This window comes from Oreochromis niloticus, unplaced genomic scaffold (genome assembly GCF_001858045.2).
Source record: "Oreochromis niloticus isolate F11D_XX unplaced genomic scaffold, O_niloticus_UMD_NMBU tig00007895_pilon, whole genome shotgun sequence".
In the NCBI taxonomy this organism is placed as follows: Eukaryota; Metazoa; Chordata; class Actinopteri; order Cichliformes; family Cichlidae; genus Oreochromis; species Oreochromis niloticus.
The window spans coordinates 1-25,175 of record NW_020328830.1 but is presented as its reverse complement, the minus strand read 5'-3'; the positions used below and the strand labels follow the sequence as shown (position 1 = coordinate 25,175).

General features: G+C 38.4%; 4 protein-coding genes across 11 annotated transcripts; 1 reads left to right on the top strand and 3 right to left on the bottom strand.

Moving 5' to 3' along the window:
• The first annotated feature begins 6,513 nt into the window (after positions 1 to 6,513).
• On the top strand, positions 6,514 to 9,276 carry LOC109194548 (extracellular matrix protein FRAS1-like). Of its 3 annotated transcripts, none has more exons than XM_019353794.2 (3): positions 6,514 to 6,604; positions 7,468 to 7,695; positions 9,143 to 9,276. In XM_019353794.2, the coding sequence occupies exons 1-3, from the start codon at positions 6,533 to 6,535 to the stop codon at positions 9,212 to 9,214; spliced, it is 372 nt and encodes a 123-aa protein (XP_019209339.1). In that variant the 5' UTR covers positions 6,514 to 6,532; the 3' UTR covers positions 9,215 to 9,276. The 3 variants fall into 3 exon arrangements, with proteins under 3 accessions (XP_019209339.1, XP_019209337.1, XP_019209338.1); XM_019353792.2 differs by having other exon boundaries at positions 7,390 to 7,695; XM_019353793.1 differs by having other exon boundaries at positions 7,390 to 7,695; positions 9,130 to 9,214.
• LOC109198237 (cystatin-B-like) lies at positions 9,195 to 11,921 on the bottom strand. Of its 3 annotated transcripts, none has more exons than XM_019353795.2 (4): positions 11,762 to 11,921; positions 9,700 to 9,786; positions 9,498 to 9,599; positions 9,195 to 9,336 (listed from the first exon to the last, which is right to left on the bottom strand). In XM_019353795.2, exons 2-4 carry the CDS (start codon positions 9,772 to 9,774, stop codon positions 9,211 to 9,213), a joined length of 303 nt encoding a protein of 100 aa, XP_019209340.1. In that variant the 5' UTR covers positions 9,775 to 9,786; positions 11,762 to 11,921; the 3' UTR covers positions 9,195 to 9,210. The 3 variants fall into 3 exon arrangements, with proteins under 3 accessions (XP_019209340.1, XP_019209341.1, XP_025760762.1); XM_019353796.2 differs by having other exon boundaries at positions 9,700 to 9,783; XM_025904977.1 differs by lacking the exon at positions 11,762 to 11,921 and adding an exon at positions 11,143 to 11,161 and having other exon boundaries at positions 9,700 to 9,783.
• A 729-nt stretch (positions 11,922 to 12,650) lies between these two features.
• On the bottom strand, positions 12,651 to 14,465 carry LOC109194397 (cystatin-B). Its single transcript, XM_019353787.2, has 3 exons — positions 14,244 to 14,465; positions 14,053 to 14,154; positions 12,651 to 13,377 (listed from the first exon to the last, which is right to left on the bottom strand). The coding sequence occupies exons 1-3, from the start codon at positions 14,382 to 14,384 to the stop codon at positions 13,249 to 13,251; spliced, it is 372 nt and encodes a 123-aa protein (XP_019209332.1). The 5' UTR covers positions 14,385 to 14,465; the 3' UTR covers positions 12,651 to 13,248.
• A 1,857-nt stretch (positions 14,466 to 16,322) lies between these two features.
• LOC102083275 (actin cytoskeleton-regulatory complex protein pan1) lies at positions 16,323 to 22,428 on the bottom strand. 4 transcript variants are annotated; one of them, XM_019353788.2, is made up of 11 exons: positions 22,355 to 22,428; positions 22,055 to 22,223; positions 20,624 to 21,710; positions 19,132 to 19,250; positions 18,921 to 19,043; positions 18,188 to 18,253; positions 17,977 to 18,065; positions 17,207 to 17,312; positions 16,904 to 17,009; positions 16,694 to 16,755; positions 16,323 to 16,599 (listed from the first exon to the last, which is right to left on the bottom strand). In XM_019353788.2, exons 1-11 carry the CDS (start codon positions 22,372 to 22,374, stop codon positions 16,507 to 16,509), a joined length of 2,040 nt encoding a protein of 679 aa, XP_019209333.1. In that variant the 5' UTR covers positions 22,375 to 22,428; the 3' UTR covers positions 16,323 to 16,506. The 4 variants fall into 4 exon arrangements, 2 of the variants coding, with proteins under 2 accessions (XP_019209333.1, XP_025760763.1); XM_025904978.1 differs by lacking the exon at positions 16,323 to 16,599 and having other exon boundaries at positions 16,689 to 16,757; positions 16,911 to 17,009; XR_003218408.1 differs by lacking the exon at positions 16,323 to 16,599 and having other exon boundaries at positions 16,715 to 16,757; positions 16,911 to 17,009; positions 17,977 to 18,049.
• Positions 22,429 to 25,175: the final 2,747 nt, after the last annotated feature.

Here is a 25,175-nt window from a genome sequence, read left to right as displayed (position 1 = left end):
TTTATTTCAAGACAGGACTCACATGTTTACATTTCTAGTCTTTAAAACCTCTCTACCCATCTAGTATTAATTCCTTCTGGATACAAGTATGTATATTATGCACACACACAAACACACATGCAGCTATTACCCACTTGTTTTATACTAAGATGAATTATTGTTGAATGAAGACATTTTTCAAACACATGTAATTGCCAATTGTTTATTGGGTAAAAAAAAAGGTAGAAGGGGAAAAGAGGTAAAAAGAGGAATAAAAGAAGGAAGAGAGAGAAGAAGAAAACCCAACAATCCCCCTGAGCAAGCACCAGGCGACAGTGGATAGGAAAAACTCCTTTTAAAGTGAAGACACTTAAAGGAGAAACCTATGGCAGAACCAGCTCAGGAGGGGGCAGTCAACTGCCGGACTGGTCGGGGGTGAGGGTGAAAAAAAAAAGGAGGAGGGGAAGGGGGGAAAGGGGGATAGAAAGAAGGAAAGAGAGAGAAGAGAAACCCCAACAATCCCCTCTGAGCAAGCACCAGGCGACAGTGGATAGGAAAAACTCCTTTTAAAGTGAAAACACTTAAAGGAGAAACCTATGGCAGAACCAGGCTCAGGAGGGGCAGTCAACTGCCGGGACTGGTCGGGGGGTGAGGGTGAAAAAGAAAAGGGAGGGGAAGGGGAAGGGGGAAAATTAAGCTGGAATAGAGGCGAGGAAGACATGGTTACATCAGGTGAGAAGCAGCAGTGTCCTTCTCCAGAACCAGTGGAAACGTTTTCTCTTCTTTTTCAGACAATGTTCCACGAGCACTTTTTCTCAAGGATGAGGGTTTCAGCTCATCCATTGTTTCTGTGTTTTCTTTCTCAAGTTTGCTGCATCTTTTCACCATGTCTTCTAATTGTTCTTGTTTTTCTTTAAGCTTCTTGCAGTTCTTTAACTGTTGCCTCCTCTATTCGCTTTGCCTTGTGCACATCTGTGTGCATGTCTTCCAGCTGCTGGTTTCTTCTGGATTTCTTGAAGTCTACACTGCAGGTCTTTATGTTTTCTGTTGTTCTTGCTTTTGCGCCTGGATTTCAGTGTTTTTGGACTTCAAGGTCTTAGAAAGTTCTTCAAGTTCGGTATTTTTCTCAGCATTTCATTGATGCTACTCTGCATCGCTGAGCATTGTTTTTCCATTTTTTCTTTTCTCCTTCCAGTACAGATGTTTTGTACCTCGTTTCGTTACAATTCTTGGAGTGTAGATATTTTCTCAGGAGAAAAAATTTTCTTCTTCCTGTTGTATTTCTGTTGGTCTTTTCTTGAAGCAGCTCTTTATTTTGAGAGTGTTTCCTCAAGAGTTATTTGGAGCATTTTGCATTTTTCCTCCAAGACTTCAAACTTGCGGTCCGTTTCTTTCTCGAGCATTCTTGTTGCTCTCTCTCTTCAATGAACTCCTTATTTGTGCACTTTTTATCGAGCTTGATTTGGAGCAGTCTGTGTTTTTCCTCCATCTCGTCAAGCTTGGAGTCCATTTCCTTCTGCTTCATTTCCATTTGCTTCTTGTCTTGAAGCAACTGTCGATTTTTGTGCAGAGTTTTATCATGTTTCACCTGCAGAGCTTTGCATTTTCCTCCATGGCTTGGAGTTTGCTCTGCAGGTCTCTCTGCTCTTCGGGCTTTGTTTCTTGTCTTGGAGAATCTCTTTATTTCTCTCCAGAGCTTCATCAAGCATAACTTGCAAGCCTTCATTTTGTTTCTCGATGTTCCTCAGCTTGCACTCCATTTCTTGCTGATGTTTTCTGTTGGTCTTTGTCGTGAAGCAACTCTTTATTTCTTTCCAGAGCTTCATCAAGCATTACTTGCAAGCCTCTATTTGTTTCTCGATGTGCCTCAGCTTGCAATCCATTTCTTGCTGATGTATTTTCCATTGGTCTTTCTCGTAAAGGAACTTTTTATTCCTTTCCAGAGCTTCATAAAGCATTACTTGCAAGCCTCTATTTGTTTCTCGATGTTCCTCAGCCTGCAATCCATTTCTTCCTTTTGTATTTTTTGTTGGTCATTCTCGTGAAGCATCTCTGTATTTTTGAGCAGTGTTTCCTCAAGAGTTACTTGCAGCATTTTCAGTTTTTCTTCCAAGACTTCAAACTTGGAGTCCGTTTCTTTCTCGAGGATTTCTTGTTGCTCTCTCTCTTCAATGAACTCTTTATTTCTGTGCACTGTTTTCTCAAGCTTGATTTGGAGCAGTCTGTGTTTTTCCTCCATCTCGTCAAGCTTGGAGTCCATTTCCTTCTGCTTCATTTCCATTTGCTTCTTGTCTTGAAGCAACTGTTGATTTTTGTGCAGAGTTTTATCATGTTTCACCTGCAGAGCTTTGCATTTTTCCTCCATGGCTTGGAGTTTGCTCTGCAGGTCTCTCTGCTCTTCGGGCTCTTTTTCTTGTCTTGGAGAATCTCTTTATTTCTCTCCAGAGCTTCATCAAGCATAACTTGCAAGCCTTCATTTTGTTTCTCGATGTTCCTCAGCTTGCAATCCATTTCTTCCTTTGTATTTTTTGTTGGTCATTCTCGTGAAGCATCTCTGTATTTTTGAGCAGTGTTTCCTCAAGAGTTATTTGCAGCATTTTCAGTTTTTCTTCCAAGACTTCAAACTTGGAGTCCGTTTCTTTCTCGAGGATTTCTTGTTGCTCTCTCTCTTCAATGAACTCTTTATTTCTGTGCACTGTTTTCTCAAGCTTGATTTGGAGCAGTCTGTGTTTTTCCTCCATCTCGTCATGCTTGGAGTCCATTTCCTTCTGTTTCATTTCCATTGCTTCTTGTCTTGAAGCAACTGTTGATTTTTGTGCAGAGTTTTGTCATGCTTTACCTGCAGCGCTTTGTATTTTCCTCCATGGCTTGGAGTTTGCGCTGCATGTCTCTCTGCTCGGCCTGTTGTTTCTCTTCTTGGTGGATTTCTCTAAGTTTCTCCAGAGCTTCATCAAGCTCTTCTTGGAGCTCCTGATTCTTCCTGACCATGGTTTCCTGTTTTATGCTCTCTTTTTTCTCCTTTTGGAGCAGATCTTTAATTTTTTCCAGAGCTTCATCCATCTTTTCTTGGAGCACCTGATTCTTCTTATCTTGGAGAGCCCATTGTTTCTCCTCAATACCTTCTTTTCTTGAAGCTGGTAGGATAATTTTTCTAATTCAGCGCTCTTTCTCTCATTTTCTTCCGTCAGGATCTTAATCTTCTCTCTGTTCATGAGATTTTCATTCTGCATTTCTTCCAATCGCTGTTCCTCTAATTCTACCTGTTCATCCCAAGGTAGAGAGCTCATATAAGGGTCTAGGGACTCATACCATGGAATAGAGCTGGGGTCAGCTTCTTGTCTTTCTTGCTTTTTCGGAGACATGTTGGAGTTGTTTACCGTGACTACGAAAAGGATCCAAAGGTTTCGAAATGCTTTACTGGTGAATGTTTGAACGCTGCTGACATAAGTGCTGCAAGTAACGGACTAAAAGTTGTACATCCTCACCCCTATTTAAGGATTTTGAGGATCAAAGCTTCAAAGGATCAAAGCTTTAGAAGCCCGTGACATCAGAATTCCATAAGCCATGAGGTTGTCACATGACATTTTTGAATGAGGTCATATTTTTGTATGAATTTTTTTAAATAACATCAACATTCCGTAAGCCAGTGAGGTTCTTACATGACTTTTGAATGAGGATACATTTTTTGCTTGGAAAATTACCAATAAAGTTTCAATCCCTGTTACTTTTGTAAAAAAAAAAAAAGAAAGAAAGAAAAAAAGTGAGTAAAGAAAGTAAGTAAAGTACAGTTTTATTTATATAGCATCTTTCAAGACAAATTCATTTTGTTTGAGTTGTATTGGTAACTCGTTGAAGTGTTACTGGGTATCATAACCAGTTTGTGCATACAGTGAGTGAAAGCATTGGGTGGACTGAATGAGGCTAAATTAAATCGATAGAACTGAGTGGAGTTCTATCGATTGTATTGATCAGACAGTTAGAACAACAACTAAAGGAAACTTTGATTAATCTCAAAGGAACTAATATAGGTTAACTGGTAGCTGATACAAATCAGGATTTAAAACCATTTTGGTTTGTGTTAGATTTATATTGTTGATTGTCATTTATGCTTAGAAATATCTACTTATATATGCTTAGTTGTAGATTGATAGAGGTTTGATCCTTAATAGTCTGCAAACTTTGTGTGCATTCCAGAGTGTTCTGGCATGCACACACAACTTAAGGTCAGGAGAAAGGTTATATCTACTCTTACTGATTTATGGTATAGGAGGACACCTACTCTGTATCTGGTTAAGTATAAGAGCCTTTTGTTTAGATGGACCGTTAGACTCCTGGCACCAGCGTTGGGGAGTCTTCACAGGTACACACACACACACACACACACTTACACAACGCACAGGCAAGGTACTCTTTGTGTGTATGTATACGTCATATGTTAATGACCCTATGCATATTCATGTAACCTCAATTAAAGAGCAGTGTACGGGTGAGTGGACGAGAGCAACTGGGGTCAAGCGAAGGAACGGCGCTTGTCCGGTTCTCTCCCGTGCACGGAAACAAAGAACGTTGCCTACTTGTGTCTTGCTTGCTGTGTAATTACATTGTCTTCAACGTTCCAGCAAATAGGTTTATGCTATGAACCTATCAGTTTGTTTGTTTTTCTGTTTGACTCCTTGTTTTGTTTAATATTGCAATTTATATGATAGTATTATGGGTTTGTTAAACTTTTCAATGTGCAAATGTTGGAAAATGAAATATCACAGCTGGAAATCAATGAAAGTGGGAATTCAGAAGAACTACCATCTCCACCCTAAATGACCATAGCCCCTCCACCCTTATTTGTTTATTACATTATATAACTGCCCTTGTATACAGACCCACAATGTTTCTCTTTCAATATTTCTTACACATACACCATGTATATAGTTTCACTCACATATATGTATACATATACATTGCTTTTTATTTTATTTTATTGTATTTATTTATTTATTTATTTCCCCCTTTGTTGTATATTGGTTTCTCTTCTTCTTACTTTTGCACCTTTGTGGTCAAGCTACCCAATTTTGCTGTGCAAGAAACATCACAATCACAATAAAAAGCTCTAAGTCTAAGTCTTTTCCTCATTAATGCACATCATAGATAACTATGTAATGTGTCTGTTGCACACTTTGTATGTCAGGAATAACCATAAATGTGTTGTCTTACAAACGGCTGTATCAGGTCTTTGGATCCACAATAAGCGAGGATAACAGAACTCCTGGAAAGCAAAAAATCTGGTTCTTGTTTTTAAGACAGTCACCTTTAGTTTCACGCTGAGTGATGCTGGATTGTTGCAGACAAACCTGATTATGTTTCCCACTGGGTTTTAATCTTCAGAGGCAACACAGAGTAAAGAGAAGCATTGTTATTTCAGTTTAACTTTAGTCTCAGTTTAGTTTTATCCCCTTGTAAATTTGATAAGAGCCAAATTGAGGAAACAAACTCAGTGTGTGGCCAGAAAATGCCATGGTGTCTTACAAACACATGTCACAACAAAATATGAAGGATAAGACAACACATGTATAATGGAAAGAGACGCAGAAGAATTCATCTCTTTAGGCACTAGGATCAGCACCTTCACGCAGGCTGACCTGGCATCACGCAGCATCCAGTACGTCCACACCAGTGAAGAAGAGAAACATGCCGACCAGTTCTCCTTCACCGTGTCCGACGGGACAAATGAGGTGAATGGCAGAAGATTTTTACGATACCTGGTAGCTTAACATGTTTTAAAATTCATTCATGAAGGAGGTCTAGATGCAGATATCTACTGACTACAACAGAAGCTCTGAAATATTATTTGTTCTTCCTAAAGACTAATTGGGTTTTAAAAATAACTTTGTTCCCATTTTGGCCAAGAAATAAGTCAACAGTCCTTGTGTGTCCAAAGAGGGACCTTTAATCCCAAGTGCAGGGAACAACCTTAAATGGTGCAGAAAACAAGCTGTTAACAGGAATTAAGAAAGAAAAGTTTTCTGATCACTTAAACGCTTAGCTTAAATAAAATTAAAAAAAACCCTTAACTATGTCATTAAAATGAAAGATATGAAAGAAATGTGAAAACTAACAAACTCTACAGCTTTTATAACAGCGGGAAAGTAGCAGCTTCCTGTCCCGGTCTCCTCATGCATAAATCTGCCTTGCTAATTCAAACTAATGAGGATCACAAGGACTCGAGTAAACATGTGAAAAAGGTCATTTGACCTTCACGCCTGGCTGACTGCAATGTGTGGAAGCTTTGTGGCCACTGTGGTGCTTGGTGAAGTTGTGTAGCCCTTTGGGGTTAAACTTTTTCATCACAATGAGACTTTTCTATTTGCTGAATTGTTGAGAAAGTTCTCAGTGAAAAGTAGGAAGTTGATGGCAGGATGTAGTTTTGGTTACACATATGTGTATCGCTCATAGGTTGTTTCATCATCTTATTATTGTTCTTTGTCTTCAGGTTGCTCAGACTTTCTACATCACTATCAAGCCTGTGGAGGATTCCCTGCCTCTTCTTCAGGTCCCTGGCATGAGGGTGCAGGAGGGTGTGAGGAAGACCATCACTGAGTTTGAGCTGAAAGCCACCGATGCAGACACAGAGGTAACACACTGGCTACATACGTTTTCTGCAAATCTTTCACAGCTTTAATTACAGTATATGCGTGACATCATGACAAGAATCAGGTGTCACCTTCTGTGGCGGGAACTACAACAGAGACGCTTTGAGCACTTCAGAAGGTCTTAAAGTAAAACAAAACAAAAAACTTTTCAAATGTGTAACTGAGGTCAAAATACAGCATTGAAGGACTGATTTCTTCATCATGCACACTCATACTTCTTTAATTAAGGCGAAACTAAAGCAAATGTTGGATGTTATCCATCCTCTGCTGCATATATTGTAGAGTTAATAATATGTATGAAGTAATTTAAATGAGCTTATTTGCCTTTTTCCTTCTTTAGGCATCAAATTCTCTTTATGAGCTGCACAATATAAACAGATCATATCTTTGAAGCTTGGTATGATTTGTGAACTAATTGGCATCATGTTTGGAATCATCCCAAAGCAGTACAGATACCAGTTTAGAAAAGAGCTGGACCTCTGAATGTTTATTTTGAGATGATTACCTAAGCTGGCTAAACTAAGCAGCCGGTTTAAGGGATAATCCAACACTGTTAATCCCATAAATCTGTAATTCTCAGTAAAATCTTGAAGATTTATTTTCTACTGCCTTATTGTAGAATTTTAGAGAGTAACACCCAAAAGTGATGTTAAGGTTCGCCACTATAGATATTTTGAAGCTGATTCCTGAATTTGAGTTCTCACTATTTTGCTGGTTTGTTGGTTGTGCAGAACCAACACTGCTTCTTTATGTAGCTTCATCCTAGGGAGACATTGCAGGCGATATCATTGAGCCGTCCTTCCTTTCCCTGCATTTTCCCTCCTATTACACCACCTTCCTCCAGGCGGAGTCCATCGTCTTCAGCGTCATCCAGGCTCCTCGACACAGCACCATCAAGCGCACCATCAGCGGCCAACACTACCGACAGATAAGCAGCTTCACCATGGACGACATCGACCAGAACCGCATCAGCTACAACCACGACGGCTCCAACTCGCTCAAATACCGCTTCACCTTCACCGTGACTGACAGCACCAACCTGCTCTTCATAGTGGAGGACAACGGAAAAGAGGTGTGTGTGTGTGTCTGTGTGTGTGGACAGTTTTATTACAGTGGGATGATTGAAATGGCAGAGTGAGGGCATGTCTGCGAGAGTGTGCGTGCTCTGACCTTTTGTGAATTTGTGGGTGTATTCATGTGCTTCTGTCTTTGTGAGGACAGAAACTGGGTGCTTTTGCAAAGGGCGGGCACCTCCGGAAACAGAGAGTGAAAATATTTTTGCAAAGGACATGTTTGGAAGGACAGGATATTTCTGTAGCGAAGTTTTGCCTTTTCCCGTCCTCCTGTAAGCTTTGATGTTTTTGCTTTTCCTGCTTCAAATATTCATAAAAATTAGGATAATTTTCCTTTTTTGTGTCATAGTGAGTACTAATAAATCATATACTACATGTGCATTTTAAAAACTCACATCAATTGGCTGATGGTGTATGATATTAAAAGGAAATGAAGGCTTCTTTTTGATAAGGTGTGCAGCAAATGCTTATCTTATCAGGTTAGTGTGGGATCACCACAGTCATGGTTGTGATATACTGTGTACAGTTGCAGTTAGTGCCAATTTATGTTTCCAAATCAAACCCTCATGAATCCTTAAAATGAAGCCATGGCTTTCTGACTCCCTTCAAGTTCAATCTTTTTTCTCTTCTGAGATAGTTTCATTTGAAGGACTTTTTAATGCCTGAGGATTAGCTATGCCTCAAAGCTGTTGGGACTCACAAACCGCTCCTCCTGGGCTTTCCTTCTAAACTCCCTCAGTGGATGACATAAACCACAAAGACTTCTCTATCAGTGTATAGAGAGCCACCTCTTTCCTTCACTGCATCCAGTTCAGTGTTGCATCGGTGCCCTCTTCTGTTCATCCTGCAATCGTACCGCTGCAGATAAAACTCTGTTACTGTTGGAAGGTAGAGGAGGGAAAAACAAAAGACTCCTTTACATTTTGCTTTCACAGTGAGAAGGAGGGCCGAAAGCTTGGTATCGATCCACCTACCTCTAGTGCACAGGTGTCGAACTCCAGGCCTCGAGGGCCGGTGTCCTGCAGGTTTTAGATGTGTCCTTGATCCATCAGAGCTGGTTTAAATGGCTAAATTACCTCCTCAACATGTCTTGAAGTTCTCCAGAAGCCTGATAATGAACTAATCATTTGATTCAGGTGTGTTGACCCAGGCTGATATTTAAAAGTTGCGGGACACCGGCCCTCGAGGCCTGGAGTTATTATAGATGAAGCAAATATGAAAATCAAAAAAATCATCAGTAGCTGCAATGATGGTAAATGCAATGGTAAAAGTTAATAACTAGCAAGAAATCAACGATCACAATCATTTAGTTTTTTACAGAATTCAACTTTTAATGTTTCAAATGATGAACTCCAGTCAGTTATATATGTGTAGAAATAAAGATTTTTAATATATTGATTATAACTTCAACTTTTGAAGGAGCATTATTGCAGTTTTTTCTTTCAGGATAATAAAACAGCACATGAGGCAGCAGCTTGGAGGCAGAGAGCAGCTGAAATACAAAGTGTGATTCATTAAAAAGGTTGGATGGGATCTTTGTCATGATGGTCTTCCACACCAGTAACTACGGCTTCTCCTCCATAACATGGAAGCTTCTTCCAGACCCGCAGATGAAGGTAGCTGGATCCTCCCACATGAACCTGCAGTCAAACCAGAGGAAACTTGTATTTGTTGAACACTGAAGATCTTCAATCTGTTCAACAGTTCATCTGGATCCCACAAGTAACTCAGTCCATAAACACTTTCTTTATTTTCTTCCATTAATAATCACTGTCATGTATGATGTCACACTTTTAATTACCTTGATGTCATAGTTGATTCCTTGCACCACTTGACTCTTGTACTGAACAGCTTTGAACACGGCATATGCTTCATTTCTTTTTTCCTCTACTTGACACTTAACCTGTGTATGGACAAAATAAAAGTAAAACAACGTAAAATGCAGAGCACAGAGTTGATGTGTCTGTTTAATATGTGAGTCTGAATGTTATGAAGAAGCTCACCTCATCACAGATTGTCTGAATTTCCTCATCAGCGTCTTTCACCTTCGAGAATCCTCCACATTTTATGGCATCCATTGTGAAAGTCTGCTGAAATAAACAGAGGAGACAGTTTTCTGGTTTTATGTGTCTCAAACATACTGGTGCCAGTCCCAGTACATATACTGGGTAAGTGACCCGGAAACTTACTGGAAGGTGACTCTAACGCGTGATAGGAGGAGCAACATGTGAAACCACAGCCCCTAAATGTTTGCTTACACTGTCTTCTTGAAATATCTACTTGTGTAATTGTCTTAAATTATCTGAGTCTTTAAAACAGATAAACCTATGCTTTCATATGAACTTTTCAGACCACTAAAAAGGACGATAACTAAAAGGTGTTTCTCGTAGTTCTGTCAGTCTGTAGTCGTGATAAATGTCTTATAAAAATAATTTATGTGTCAAAAATTATCTTAAATAAATACCATGAACTTTGGAAATTCTTCTTTAAGCTGACTGTCCAGAGATAAGCTATCAAACCTTAGATAGATCAATATGCCAGATCTGCAAGTTTTTTTAACTGAAGTGAAAAAAGTGTGTGACTGAGGAAACTTAGTTTTGCAAAACGCCCCAAAAACACATTTTCAAGAAAACTGTAAAATGAATCTTGAGTCTATATAAACGTGTTTAGAGCAGATGATTTACTTTATTTTTATAAACATATAAACTTCATAGAAAAAGTAAAGAAACTTATATTTGAGCAATCATTTCTTTGCTGTCACACTTCTTCTTGGCAATAAATCTTATGCTATGGGAAAGTCTGTTCATTTTCCCTTAAATGGTGCCATGTTTGTAAGGAAAATGTATTCCTGTGTTGAGCAGCAGAGGTGAGTATGTGGATTATGCCCATAAAATATTGCCAGATCTTCTCTGCCAAAGCCAAATAGCTTATTCTGCTATTGACTCTGGTTTTGAGCTTCAGGTACCCCAGGTACTGACAATCCAGTGCCTGATTGGTGCCTACTTAGTATCTCCTGTGAGCATGGACCCTGGTGCAGCGATCATATGCTCCAAGCATGCTACATTTAACTGATGTGCATAGGGCCACATCAGTGTCCGCTCACTGTCTGCATTTAGAAACCGTAAGCAGTCTGCTAAAGATTTGCAGTTAAAGTTTGCAGGATGATTTTGCCAGTGGTGCTCTGCCCAGATGATGCATCAGGCCCATTAGCACTGACGTCAGCGATATGTGCACTAAGCATGAGCCTGAGGAGAAATTTTATGTTTAGCAATGAATGCAGACTCTGCCTTTAGCAGCTGGATTGTAGGATCAAAGTCTGGAAAAGACATAGACGCTATGCTGATTGATGTATCGATAGGACAGCTTTTGCAGAGTTTGTCCCTATGCAGAAAGATATCGAGATTAGATCCTGTAACAAGTGGGAACACAAGAAGCTTGAGAAGTACCAAGGGCTTAGAGAAGAGCTCGAGAAGATGTGGACGGTGAAGGTAACAGTGGTCCCAGTGGTAATCGGAGCACTAGGTGCAGTGACTCCCAAGCTAGGCGAGTGGCTCCAGGAAATCCTGGAACAACATCTGAGATCTCTGTCCTGAACAGCAGGATACTGCACAGGACCCTCAAGATCCCAGGCCTCTGGTGGAGGACCTGAGCTGGAAGGATAGACAGTCCACAGGGGCGAGAGGGGAATTTTAAAATAATACATTAATTAATTAATTAATTATACAGTTTATATGATTTATATTTTCATTTATATACTCTACACACACACACAGTTACTTTAGCCTTCCCCACTGCTCTGCCACCAACTTACCGTAAGGTTGACAGCTGCAACTATTCTGGTGCACACAGCACTATGGTGCTAATTACATTATACACACGCAGCATTGAGGCCGTCCAAAGAGCAGCGACTTTATCCAAAATGCTGTACATGTCACAATGCTTTCACATTTATAAGATAACTGCAAAACACTGATTAAAGAAATACAAGATGCAGTTGTGTTCATAATCAACATCACCAGAACTCTTACCATCAATAACACACACTGCAGTAATCAATATACTTACAGGTATCTGAACACACACTGGCAGTCCTGGACTTTCCTCACCACCAGCCTATATCTGCCATTTCCCACTTCAGTGTGCAGCTCTCTTATTCCAGCCACGGGGTGCCCAGCATTCCCAGGCTTGCACTCTTAATGACTGACGGAGTGGAGCCGTCATGGTGCACGCACTCAGAGCATGACTCATGACAGAAACATACAATATCCAGTAAGTAAGATCAGTTAAATTTATAGTGTCATTTACTGCTTATATCATTAAGGGAAATTTATTTATTTTTGTTTTTCTTTTTGTTTTTTCAAAAATGTAATTAAAAACATAAATACCACCCTTATGGGTATACAGTAAGCTTGAAGATCAGACGACAGCAAGTTAAGTCTAAAGTCAACTCTTTTAGTCTGACACAGTACTTCTTTCTTATCTTTTGCTTAGTTTGTCATTCAAATGATGAAGTGTTTCTGGTCTACAGGATAAACATAATACATGTCAAATAAAAGTCAAATATTTAAAGTCTATCATCAAATGTTTATGTGCTACAGTTCATCTTGACTATTGTATAATATTATTTATTCACTTTTTAAAACATTTATGGGCCTGACGATTTTGCTTTAGCTCTAGCTCATGTGAGAAAGAAACTTTTCACAGAACTCTGTGCTGTCCTATGAAAAACCAAGTACAACACCTGACTCGATACTTTGTCGAACAAAACAAACCACAAAATTCACATTGATGTAATTAACAAAGACAAGCGTCAGTAACAAGATAAAAGAAACACTGATTAATGGTCAAATTTGCTAATAAAATAATGCTGACAACCTACTGACCACCTTTCATGTGTACTTTCAGTTATCTCCTAAAAGTAGGAAAAGTTGATTTCAATCAATAAGAGACCCTCTGACTGAACTGTGCTTTATTTTAGGTCCCCTTCAGATATGCGTTCAAAAAGGATAACATGCTAAATGAAATATAACTCTCCAAATGATGCTATAATTGACTCTTACACACAGGATGTGGGGAAGAAAAGTATTTAAACTTCAGTCTCACATGGTTATTGCTACAAGAATGTAAAATATGATTTTGTGAGTTTGAAAACACATAACATTGTGTGCTAAAATCCTTCAATTCAGAGCCTGGAGACATGCGTACAGCTGAGTTTTACTAAAGACATTGCCCATATTAGGAAAGGCACGTGTGTTTGGCTTTACTGATTATGTAATTTTCTGGCCCTCTTTCAATGTGACAAATCAAATACAGTCCACTCCCGGGGTTGCAGACATTTCACAACTCAGAAACAACAACAGAAAAAAAATCTGCTTCATTCATTTAATTAAGTACTTTGTATAAAACATGATCCACTTTGTCTTCCATTTTCTGCAGTATGTTATTATATGTAAACAAGGAAAGCTTTCCCCTCATGAAGAGGCAGGTTATTAATGGATTACAATGAGAGTACAGGGTGTAGGCACTGATGCTTTGGCTGGTTCATTTTCCCATTAGAAGTACTCAATACTGTCATGTTGACTCTTGGGGTGCTGCAGATCGGTCAGCTCAAGCGTTCCTCCATAAGCCGGGAGTTTCTTGTAAACACGGAGGTGAACATATTCGCCTCCTCCCACATAGACCTGCAAGGAAGTACAAGGAAAGTTAAAGGAGATGCTTAATGTGCACATAGAAGTACTCCTGCTCATTTTATCACAGCTGTGGTAATGTAAGCCACAGCTGTGGGCCAAACAACATGCTAACATGTGGAAATGGGGAATCCAGAGCTTTATAGAGTGCACGATGGTTCTAGTGTTCACAAACACAACATTTGTTGAGCTCTGTTCATGGCTGAGACAGTTTATCAAGTAAATATCTGCTTATGCTTCTTTATTTAACCCATTAGGGGTGTTGTGTATTACAAGTCAACATCTGCAAGTACAGGAACTGCTCGTTTTGTCCGTTAACACCAGGAGTGTGACGCGCACATGCATTTTCATTTGTGGATTCTTCCAAAAAATTTAAATGCACTTAACCAAAATTTGGGTGTTTTCAATGATTGAAAGCATCAGCAGTGATGCTAGAAAACTTAAAACAGTTTAAGTTTTGTATGAATCTCCATATAAATGACCACATAAACGCAGAGTGTAGAGGTAGTTACTGGGGGGGGAAAACAACACTGATCGTGGCTTGAGTTTTCACTTGAGAGATCAGATTATCTACAGTCAATGCTCTTATTGATGATATTTTGTTATATGCAAGACCTCATAGCTTTATAGTGTTGCCACTGTGCTCACTGCATGCATTACAAACATTACCTTAATGAAGTAGTTGGTCCCAGCTACGAGCTGTGTTTTGTAGCTTTTTGCAGTGAAAACCTCGAAGTTTCTCCCAGTTTTCTGCTCTGCGAGAGATTTCATCTGAATAACAAAGACAGCAACATCTATATGAAACACAGTCCCTGTGTGCGCACAAAGTTTTGAGTGTAAAATCTCTTTTTTCTACTCACTGCATCGCAGATCTTCTGAACAACTTCATCAGCCCGCTTCACCTTGGTCAGCCCTCCGCACATTTCCACTTCGACAACATTTTGTTGGTAAAAAACGACCAAAAAGCTAATAAATACACGCCAATTCACAAGACTCCGCATTTTGGACCAGCGCAGGGGGAGCGAGATGGATGCTGTTTGTAAACGATTATGTAAAAAAATAAATAAATAAAAAAATCAAAACAAGTTATATGACTCCGCATTTTGGACCGTACCATCAGCTCAGGGTCTAGGGGGGAGGTATTTGCCAAACGTCATGTAAAAAAAAAGAAGAAGAAGAAGAAAGAAGCACACATAGACAGACTAAGACAAGAAAATAATGACTTTTATTCACATTTTTAGACGTTTTGTGTTTATACGATAAATCTCTTAAATATTTAAGCGTATGACAGCTAACTGTGGAGTCTGCCGGTGTTGTGCCAAAAAATGATCGTCCGTCAAAAGCTGATTTCCGGTGTTGTGCCAAAGTAGTTACCCCCGTCAAAAATTGTTTCCCCATCCACGAGAGCGCGCAAAGTAGGAGGAGCCACTTGCCCAGCTCCGTTCTGTACGCTACTTGTCACTGATCTGCAGTCGACGCAATAAAGAGTAAAAGCTGGAAAACGGCAGGCTCGATTAATTTAATATTAGTTTCGTGACATTGTAATGTGCCGTGTGGAAGACAATTTACATTAAACTGTACACTGAAATAACCTGCTGGGAATACTTTGTCTAGAAAAATACTTTGATACTATAATACTGTAAAACCAGACGCGATCATGGAAACACGTCGCTCTCCGGTGAATTTACACTCGGTTTACATTTTGTAGCCAAGCTATCACGAAGGAGTTTATTTGCGAAATCAATCACAGTATAACCAATAACTACAGTAACGCTGGAGAGGGTTTCTTCACAGCAAAAGTTATGGAGGGATACAGATTTTATCAGGCTGTGTGGCATCGGCTGCCAAAATGTGTGCCCCCCCCATCTGTAATCCATATTGGCTTTCCTATCACAAAGGGTATATTTGCAAAATAAGTCACAGTATAACCAATAAGTACAGTAACTTTGGAGAGGATTTCTCCTTCACAGCAAAAGTTATGGAGGGATACAAAATTTATCAGGCTGTGTGGCATCGGCTGCCAAAATGTGTGCCCCCCCCATCTGTAATCCATATTGGCTTTGCTATCACAAAGGGTATATTTGCAAAATAAGTCACAGTATAACCAATAAGTACAGTAACTTTGGAGAGGATTTCTTCTTCACAGCAAAAGTTATGGAGGGGTACAAAATTTATCAGGCTGTGTGGCCTCGGCTGCCAAAATGTGTGCCCCCCCTATCTTTAATCCATATTGGCTTTGCTATCACAAAGGGTATATTTGCAAAATAAGTCACAGTATAACCAATAAGTACAGTAACTTTGGAGAGGATTTCTTCTTCACAGCAAAAGTTATAGAGGGATACAAAATTTATCAGGCTGTGTGGCCTCGGCTGCCAAAATGTGTGCCCCCCCTATCTGTAATCCATATTGGCTTTGCTATCACAAAGGGTATATTTGCAAAATAAGTCACAGTATAACCAATAAGTACAGTAACTTTGGAGAGGATTTCTCCTTCACAGCAAAAGTTATGGAGGGATACAAAATTTATCAGGCTGTGTGGCATCGGCTGCCAAAATGTGTGCCCCCCTATCTTTAATCCATATTGGCTTTGCTATCACAAAGGGTATATTTGCAAAATAAGTCACAGTATGACCAATAAGTACAGTAACTTTGGAGAGGATTTCTTCTTCACAGCAAAAGTTATGGAGGGGTACAAAATTTATCAGGCTGTGTGGCATCGGCTGCCAAAATGTGTGCCCCCCCTATCTGTAATCCATATTGGCTTTGCTATCACAAAGGGTTTATTTGCAAAATAAGTCACAGTATAACCAATAAGTACAGTAACTTTGGAGAGGATTTCTCCTTCAAAGCAAAAGTTATGGAGGGATACAAAATTTATCAGGCTGTGTGGCATCGGCTGCCAAAATGTGTGCCCCCCCCATCAATAATGCACATTGGCGTTGCTATCACGAAAGAGTTTATTTGCAAAATAAATCACAGTATAACTAATAACTACAGTAACTTTGGAGACCATTTTCTTTTTTTAGACTTCTTAATTTAACATCTACATATATATATATGTCGATATGTGTGTTCTCAACAATGTGTGCCATAAGAACACTAGCTGTGCACCTTTAGTGTCAACTATGTACAAGCGAAACAAATAAACACGTCTTCTGGTGGTGGGCTTTTCACGCAGAGCTGGTGGAACCACCGCAAACACATCTCACACTGAATCTGTAAAAAAAATAAATAATTATAAATCCCAATGTTAAAATTTCATTTACGGGAATTGATCATAACATTTAGCAGTCTTTCATGATGACATTACCCATTTGTTGTCAGTTTCATGCTCTTCTTCGCCGCAGAAAAGACAGATGTTTGTCAAGTCATCTGTTTTAAAAAGTGAAAAAATAGCACATAGAGTATACTACCTACTGCACTTATTACTTCATTCAAACAACTATATGGTTTGTTTCTACAGCTATCATGATGAAAATATTCATGATTTCAGAACACTGAATTGTGGAAAATGAGTTACCTGTCTCTAGGAGGAGAGTGGTGGCAATTTGCAGCCTGTGTGTGTTTATGGCCTTTTTTGTAGACGGAAAGTCTATTGACTCTTTTTGCAAGATCTTTTCAGCAAACTGAAAAAGAGATTCTAAGATGACTAAATAGGCTAATATCGTAAATGTTATTTTATAGAAATTTGTTTGCTGTGAATCAATTTCTTTCTTTTTTTGTGTAATTATCTTATATTCCTTTTCCTGTCATTAACATTTATTACAACACAACATTTCCAATATTGTTGTATATATGTATGTATTACGGTTAAGACTCGTACTTTCAATGCAAAGACTCCACATGAGGTAGCGTCCAATTGTTTTGGGTGTTTGACTGTGTCACAAGTCCATCTTGAGACGTTGCATCCTTTTTTTCGCATGAATGCCCTGAAAGACAAGTACAATAAAAACAAATAACATGTTTTAAAATTTTGGTGACACAAAAAGATGAACAGTATGGAGAGCTTAAGTGTCTGTTGAACATCAAGTTAAGAACACTGACCACACTGTTTTGTTAAAATCATTACTTTTTAAAAGTCTACAACGCATTTTCGTGGACAATTACTTGTGCTTTTATTTTCCTATTTCCTCCCATGATATAGAAATCAATCACTTACACAGTACACTTTGAAGAGATGTGGAGGAGAAGCAAAGATGAAATTCACACATGTATAACCTATGTGAAATTATTTTAGACATTTGTCTGATGTTTTAGTGCTAAACCTCCGCAACACTTTATGCAACTACTAAACATTAATATCCCCGTGCTATATTTTCTAATGTAAAAACATCATCTCATACAGACATCAGGTCCTCAAATAAACATTGAAACATGGGGAGACTTCTCTTTAAAGGCAAAATTAACCCATAACACCACAATATCAGAAGACGAACACAAAAATTTAAACCTGTTGCTGCTAGTTTTTAATTCTGAGTACCATTTATTTTTTGATTGACATCATACTTGTAATTGTCATAATAAACACAAAAATAACAAAAGCAACAAAGAGTTTAATAAAGGGTCGAAATAAATTTGAGCAGTTATCCTTACCTTGTTGATTCCAAACAATTTTGGATACCTTGTTTAGTTTCTCCGAGTGGATCAAGATACAGCGACTTCTTTTCTTGTGGGTAAATGACCTACAGTAAAATTATGTGGAGAATTACATGTAATAATTCAAGACTTAAGATTATCTGCATGCCATGCATTTTTCTTATAAAACTGATTTGATGAATATTGTAAATGCAATTATTTTGTTTACCACTAATGTCCAGTGATGATGTTCATTTACAATTCCCAGAATCACTTCATGCTCCATGGGTTTGATCTTAAATTGAAACAAAAGAATAAAAATATTAACTTCAGACATAAAAAAGAAATGCAATAACATGTTGTTTAGAGTCCTTTTTTATTAAAGCAATTTATGATATATTATATATCATCCACTTATAAAGTACTCTGTGACAGCCATGATTCATCCCTCATTTCTTTAAACTGTGCAAGAAGCTGGACTATCTTATATTTTTTATAAGTGGTTTTGCACATTACTTCCTCCAAGACTAATAAAGCTCTTTCTAAGGATTTTCTTTGGACATGGAGTTCATTTTCACTCATTTTCAATGCGATCATTGTGCCATCTGCAAAATAATGTGTAATGCTTTATTAAGCCTCTTTAACAGTGACGTATGAATCACTTGAGAATAAAAAGGTACCTATTAAAGAGATGAAGCAGTGTTGATGATTTCAAAAGAGATATTAGCCCAAATGTTTGCAAATCTCAAATCAAGCATTGATTGGAGTGTGTACAAAAAAAGGAGGAAACCAGACAAGTAGAGAACAAAGAGAACTGGCAAGTCTAATAAACTATCCACATCTACTAACCCCAGTCTCAATTCGTTCTTTCTCCATAAGCTGTTATCCAATCTAAATCTGGATGTGGATATGATCTGAGGTACTTAAACAATACACACAAGATTCTTTCTAGAGATACCTACCTTGAGTCTTGGAGCTTTTCTCTTCCAAATGGCAGTCATTGAAAATGAATCAATGAATGCTGCTTTGGCTGAATTATGGCGATTGCATTGTCTCACCATGATCGCAAGATATGCATTAATAGACTGCGAATACAAAATGTAAACATTTTTTAACTGTTGTCAAGCAATAAAACACTGATAGTTGCATTGTTGTCAGTAAAGATCACTGTACCTCACTTTCCAACTCCATGTCCGGACCAATTTGTTGGATATCCCAGTAGAATAATTTGTAAGCACCAATTTTGGAGAGTAGAACGTGAGGACTCTTTCCAGCCCAGGCATCCATTATATCTACAAAAAGTAATGAGAAAAAGAGACAAGTCATCAGGACTAAATGTAAATCAAAATTTAAAATGCATAATTCTTATGTAGTTTTCTGACAAAAGGCGTGTTTCAGGGTAAATACTTTTAAGACGCTGATAAAATGGGCACATGGTTTAACATTGTATTTTGTAGAAAAAAAAGAGCACTTAAATTTGCTTTTATTTGGGGGTAAAGTTACACTTACAATGTCCTCTAAAGAAATTTAAATAAATTCATATTAATAAAAGAAAAGGAATTTAAATACATAGCAATAGAAATGCTCTTGCCCCCTATCAAATTTTTTTTCCAGCAGAAACACCTATTACAACAATTTTTAAAATTATGTTTAGTTGAAGCTACATGAATATGTTTTAAAATACTCAGGCTCAAGGCTTGCACCTGTGGCCTTTACTATTACATAACCATTTCTGGAAAAATGTTATTTTTCTCCTCCAAAACTAGTTTTATTGTCTTTAAAATAGAGTGTCAATTTCTGGGCTGTTAAAAGCAGCTTCTTAAAGAGTATTTGATCTTTCGAACTATTGCTGGCAGGCAGTCATCATCACAACATTAATATACTGCTTGTAGTGGGCATTCTATGTCACTAACAGCATATATGACAGCAATTTCAGAAAAGAAGAAAATGAAGAACATACACTACTAGTCAAAATTAGGGACACACCTTCCCATTCAGTGTTTTTCTGTGTGTTCATGCTTTTCATGCAGTGACAATCATCTTATGTGACTACCCCATGAAGCTCACTGACAGAAGGCCTAGAGTGTGCAAAGCAGTGATCAAAGCAAAGGGTGGCTAATTTGAAGAATCTAAGATATAAAAAATATTTTTGGTTCTTTCATATTTTTTGGTTTACTACATCATTTGTGTTAGGGTTAGTGCTCCATATGTGTCCATTCATAGTTTTGATGCCTCGAGTTCTAATCAACAATGAATCTACAAAATAGACAAGGAAATTAAGAAGCAACATTAAAATGAAGGTGTGTCCAAACTTTTCACTCTTAGTGTACATCAGATGTACAATATCAATCATTAACATTCTGGGTTCCACAACAACAAAAGAAAGATTCACAGTTTTGAAGGACTCACTTTTTCATTTGTGTAATTTTACACATGTGGCTTACATCCTTTTACAAGTTTTCTATAATGTTTTGCCCCATGAAGGTTTTTTTTTTAAAGCATTAACATATTGTTAAATTTAAATATTCTGTTAGGAAATATACCTAAAAAAATCTTTTTAAAGGTGTAAAATTTGCTATGCCATGATCTACAGAGTACTGAAACAAACACTGTCATAGGAACAAAAGTCCTTTTTTAAAAAATAAAAAATATTATATTTATTTACATTTCTCTGCAACAGGTTCAGTGTATCTCTGAGAGGGTGATGCTGGAGGTGGTGCAGGGCTAGCTTGTGTGGCTGTTGCTGGGGCTGGTGTCACAAGTGGAACTGTTGCTTCCATGGTTTGTGCTGTAGATTGCTGGGCTGTAATCTGTGGAGCTGAGGCTTGTGTGGTTGTAGCATTTGGAGCTGTGGTCTGTGAGGATGGGTCTGCTGCCGTTGTGGTCTGTGATGCTGGGTCTGCTGCCGTTGTGGTTTGTGAGGCCTGGTCTGCTGTTGTGGTTTGTGAGGCTGGGTCTGCTGTTGTGGTTTGTGAGGCCTGGTCTGCTGTTGTGGTTTGTGAGGCCTGGTCTGCTGTTATGGTCTTTGAGGCTGGGTCTGCTGCTGTTTGGGATTCGGTTTGTACAGCTGTAGCATATTCTGGTGCTGTAGCACTTGTGGCTGGTTCGTTCTCTTTCTGTGCTGTTGCTCCTGACTCTGGATCTGATACCGTTATTGCTATACCTTGTGGAACTGGAGATGGATGTTGTGTTTGAACCGATAGTGATGTAAGTGATGCCATTGGTGCTGTAGGCTGTGTAGCTCTAGGAGGAGGTGGTGGTGGTGCTACCGCCACTGGTGCTGCTGTAGCCTGTGAAGCTAGAGCAGATGCTGGTGCTGCTGCAGCTTGTGGTGCTGCTGGACCTGGTTGTGCTGTTGGTAATGTGGCTGCTGTTTTCTTTGAACCCCGGTGTGGCACTCTTGGCATGCTGTCTTTGCTTAACTTTAGTTGGTCAATATTTACTTTTGGAATGATTGTCCCATTGGAATCCTGAAGATCTGCACTTTTACCTTGGATTGCTGTAATAATGTAAGGGCCTAAAAAGTTTGCTTCAAGTTTTCCCCCTTTCCTCTGCTGACTTCTTATGTTAGCTCTTAAAACTTTGTCACCAACTTTGAAGACGACATCTCTCGTCATCATTTTTATTTTGCCCTTTGTTTTTTCCTGAGCTTTGACCACATTGTCCTTCACCAGTTCCAACAGCTTTTGATGCTTTTGAATGTCTTCCGACAGCTCCTCCTGCCCCACAATGTCTTCCACACTCTCATCAACCTTTGAATCAAAAGACATGTCTATCATTACTATAATTTGTGTAAGATACACAGATAGTACATAAAAGAACTGAGAAATACAGTGAAAATTTACATTAAGTGTCTTTGGTAAGGTTTTAAGACACAATGTATTTCTGGCAAAGCTTCAGTGTATCTTGGGATTGATTGGACATGAAGAAAACTGTTATTGAGGGTTTGAACAATCCATAAAAATATTCAATGGTGTAGTGCTTTTATGGCGGTGACATAGCATCCATTGAAACTGATCTGCCTGTGCCTCAAAAACTAAAAAAAGTTTCGTTGTGTGGGATTTCCGTGTAGTTTGTCACAGACAGAAAGACATACCATGAACTCTTCTGGGATTTCGGAAGGATAGCGAGCCTCTCTGCCAAACATTAGGTAATAAGGTGAGTATTTGGTGGTCACTTGTTTTTTAGTTCTGAGTCCAAACATTACAGCATCCAGATACTCATCCCACATTTCTGGTTGGTCGCCAACGACTTTACACAGGGCTCTGACAATGAAAGCACATAGAAGACATTCATATGAAAGATCATTTACATTTTTAATAGTTTAATGTCATGCATTCATGTTTTGGTTGAAGGGAACCCCCATAAATGTATAACATGTACTCCAAGAATTTACCTCTGGATGGTGCCATTCATTTTCTCCACCAGCCCATTTGTTTGTGGGTGATAGGGGGAGCAGAGGCTTCTTTTAATTTTAACAATCCGCAAACCCTTTTGTTGAGCTGCAAAAGAAAGTTATATACACTGACTATAAGCACATTACAATAAGAATTTAAATAAACAGCTGTCATACTAATATCTCAAAAACAGATTTATAAAGACCAGAAAATTAACCATTTTCAAAAAATTATTCAAATATGAGTTCACATATTTTTGCCAAAGACTAAAGTACTTACAGAATTGACAAATTCTTTGCCTTGGTCAGTAAGAATCCTTTTGGGGGCTTCGAACTGGTGGACAAATTTTATGAGACAGTTTGTCACTTCCCCGGCTGATTTGACTTTAAAGGGTATGCTTGTGGCCATTTTGTAAAATAATCAATAAAACACATATGTATTGATGTCCATTGTTGGTTTCAGTAAGTTTTCCAATAAGGTCCATCCCAACCAGTTCAAATGGCTGAGAGACCTTAAAAATAAAATCATAGTTAAGTTAATAATACTGAAATTACACAGAATGCTAGTCTACTGTTATAATTTTTTCAAGTATATAATCAGTAGGTTTCTAAGCAATGAAAACATTGTGTGATTAAATGTGATTATTGCTGTGGTCGATGACTAACCTTTATCGGAATGTATTCCGCTGGTTTTTAATTGTTGCAGCACTTGCCTGGCAAAGTGCACATTGGGAACCTAATCAAAATAAAAGCAATTCAATAAGAAACACAAGCGTTGATGATCAAGGTTTACATAACTTATTATGAGAGATACAGAAACATTGCTGTGTTCCTCTTAAAATAAATTAGCTGTAGTCGAATTACATAGAGTTTGTTTTGGAGTACCCACCCAATTATTGATGTCCACTGACATCCCTGGCCAGTAGAACCGCTTTGAAATGGCTTCTCTTGTTTTTGTTGCCCGCAATGGGCCCCAGTAGGACTGGCATGAAAATCTGAAAAAATTGTGTTTGCCTCATCAGCCCCACAGACTACCGTTGTCTTTATGGTTTTGTCTGTGCCTTTGTAGCGCCAGTAAAACAGCTGCTCCCCTAAACATAAACAAGAAATAGAAAAGTTATTATAGCTGTTAAACCATGACGGTCTATATGTGGTAAAAGTCATGACAATACATCTTCAATGTAATGAATCAATTATGTATGTGATATAATTTGGGGTGACTATTGGACTGGTTCTCTATAGTTATGACAGTATGACTACTTCAGAAGCCAAAAAGATTATGCACTCACAAGACTGTATTAGTGATACTAAACAAAGTGATGGATGTGTAAAGTCATTATAACTAATGGCCTTCAGATATCATGGAGTTATCTTTTGTACAAATATCAATTCAAAGTAGTTTAATTCCAAATTTCCTGCTGTCCTAATTTTCCACATATGTAATTTAAAGACATAAAGACATAACAGTGGGTACACCTGCGTAAAAGGGTTGGCACATACCACTCCAAAGTAATTACGACGTAATATATTGTAGTTAAGCATAAAAGGACAAAAACAGTTCTTAGTTAACGCTGTCTTCTTAATAGCAAACCTTAAAACTTTTACTTTAATAAACGCCCATGGCTATTAACCGGGTTAACTAGGTCAAAGAAAGGTCAAGCTAATTAAATCGGTTAGTGCAAATTAAGACTACACATTATGCCTTTGTATATGTGTTAATATATATGTATTGATGACATTTATAAACGCTACGAAGTTGCTGTTATTACCTTCAATGTCGTAAATAGCAGCTTTCTTCGGAGAAAAACTTCTCTTTCTTCGTGAAAAGCGCTGGATACTCGCCTTTCAGTTTATATGCAACCAAAATCTTGTACTCGTCTGGTTCCATTCTCTTGTGTGTTTGTTATTTCGAAAACAAATTGTAAAGTAATCTTCTAGTTATTCAGAGCCACTCTGTTTTTCGGTTCGTGCGCACAACGTGAGCTAATTTGCATAATTGATGAGGAAAACCCACGTGACCAGAGATTTTGGAAAAAATTGACAATGTCGGAGTCGAGTAGGCCTACGAAAGGTTGGCCAAAACTAACTTGCAAAATTTTGAAAAGCCCTGTGACTACAAAGACGATATATATATATTTAAATGTTGTTTTAAATTTTATTTATTTACAAAGAAAAACTCTGCCAATGTGCATTATTGATGGGGGGGCACACATTTTGGCAGCCGAGGCCACACAGCCTGATAAATTTTGTATCCTCTATAACTTTGCTGTGAAGAGAAATCCTCTCCAAAGTTACTGTACTTATTGGTTATACTGTGACTTATTTTGCAAATATACCCTTTGTGATAGCAAAGCCAATATGGATTAAGATGGGGGGGCACACATTTTGGCAGCCGATGCCACACAGCCTGATAAATTTTGTATCCCTCCATAACTTTTGCTGTGAAGGAGAAATCTCTCCAAAGTTACTGTACTTATTGGTTATACTGTGACTTATTTTTCAAATACCCTTTGTGATAGCAAAGCCAATATGGATTACAGATGGGGGGCACACATTTTGGCAGCCGAGCCACACAGCCTGATAAATTTTGTACCCTCCATAACTTTTGCTTGAAGGAGAAATCCTACTACCAAAGTTACTGTACTTATTGGTTATACTGTGACTTATTTTGCAAATAACCCTTTGTGATAGCAAAGCCAATATGGATAAGAAGGGGGGGCACACATTTTGGCAGCCGATGCCACACAGCCTGATAAATTTGTACCCTCCATAACTTTTGCTGTGAAGAAAGAAATCCTCTCCAAAGTTACTGTACTTATTG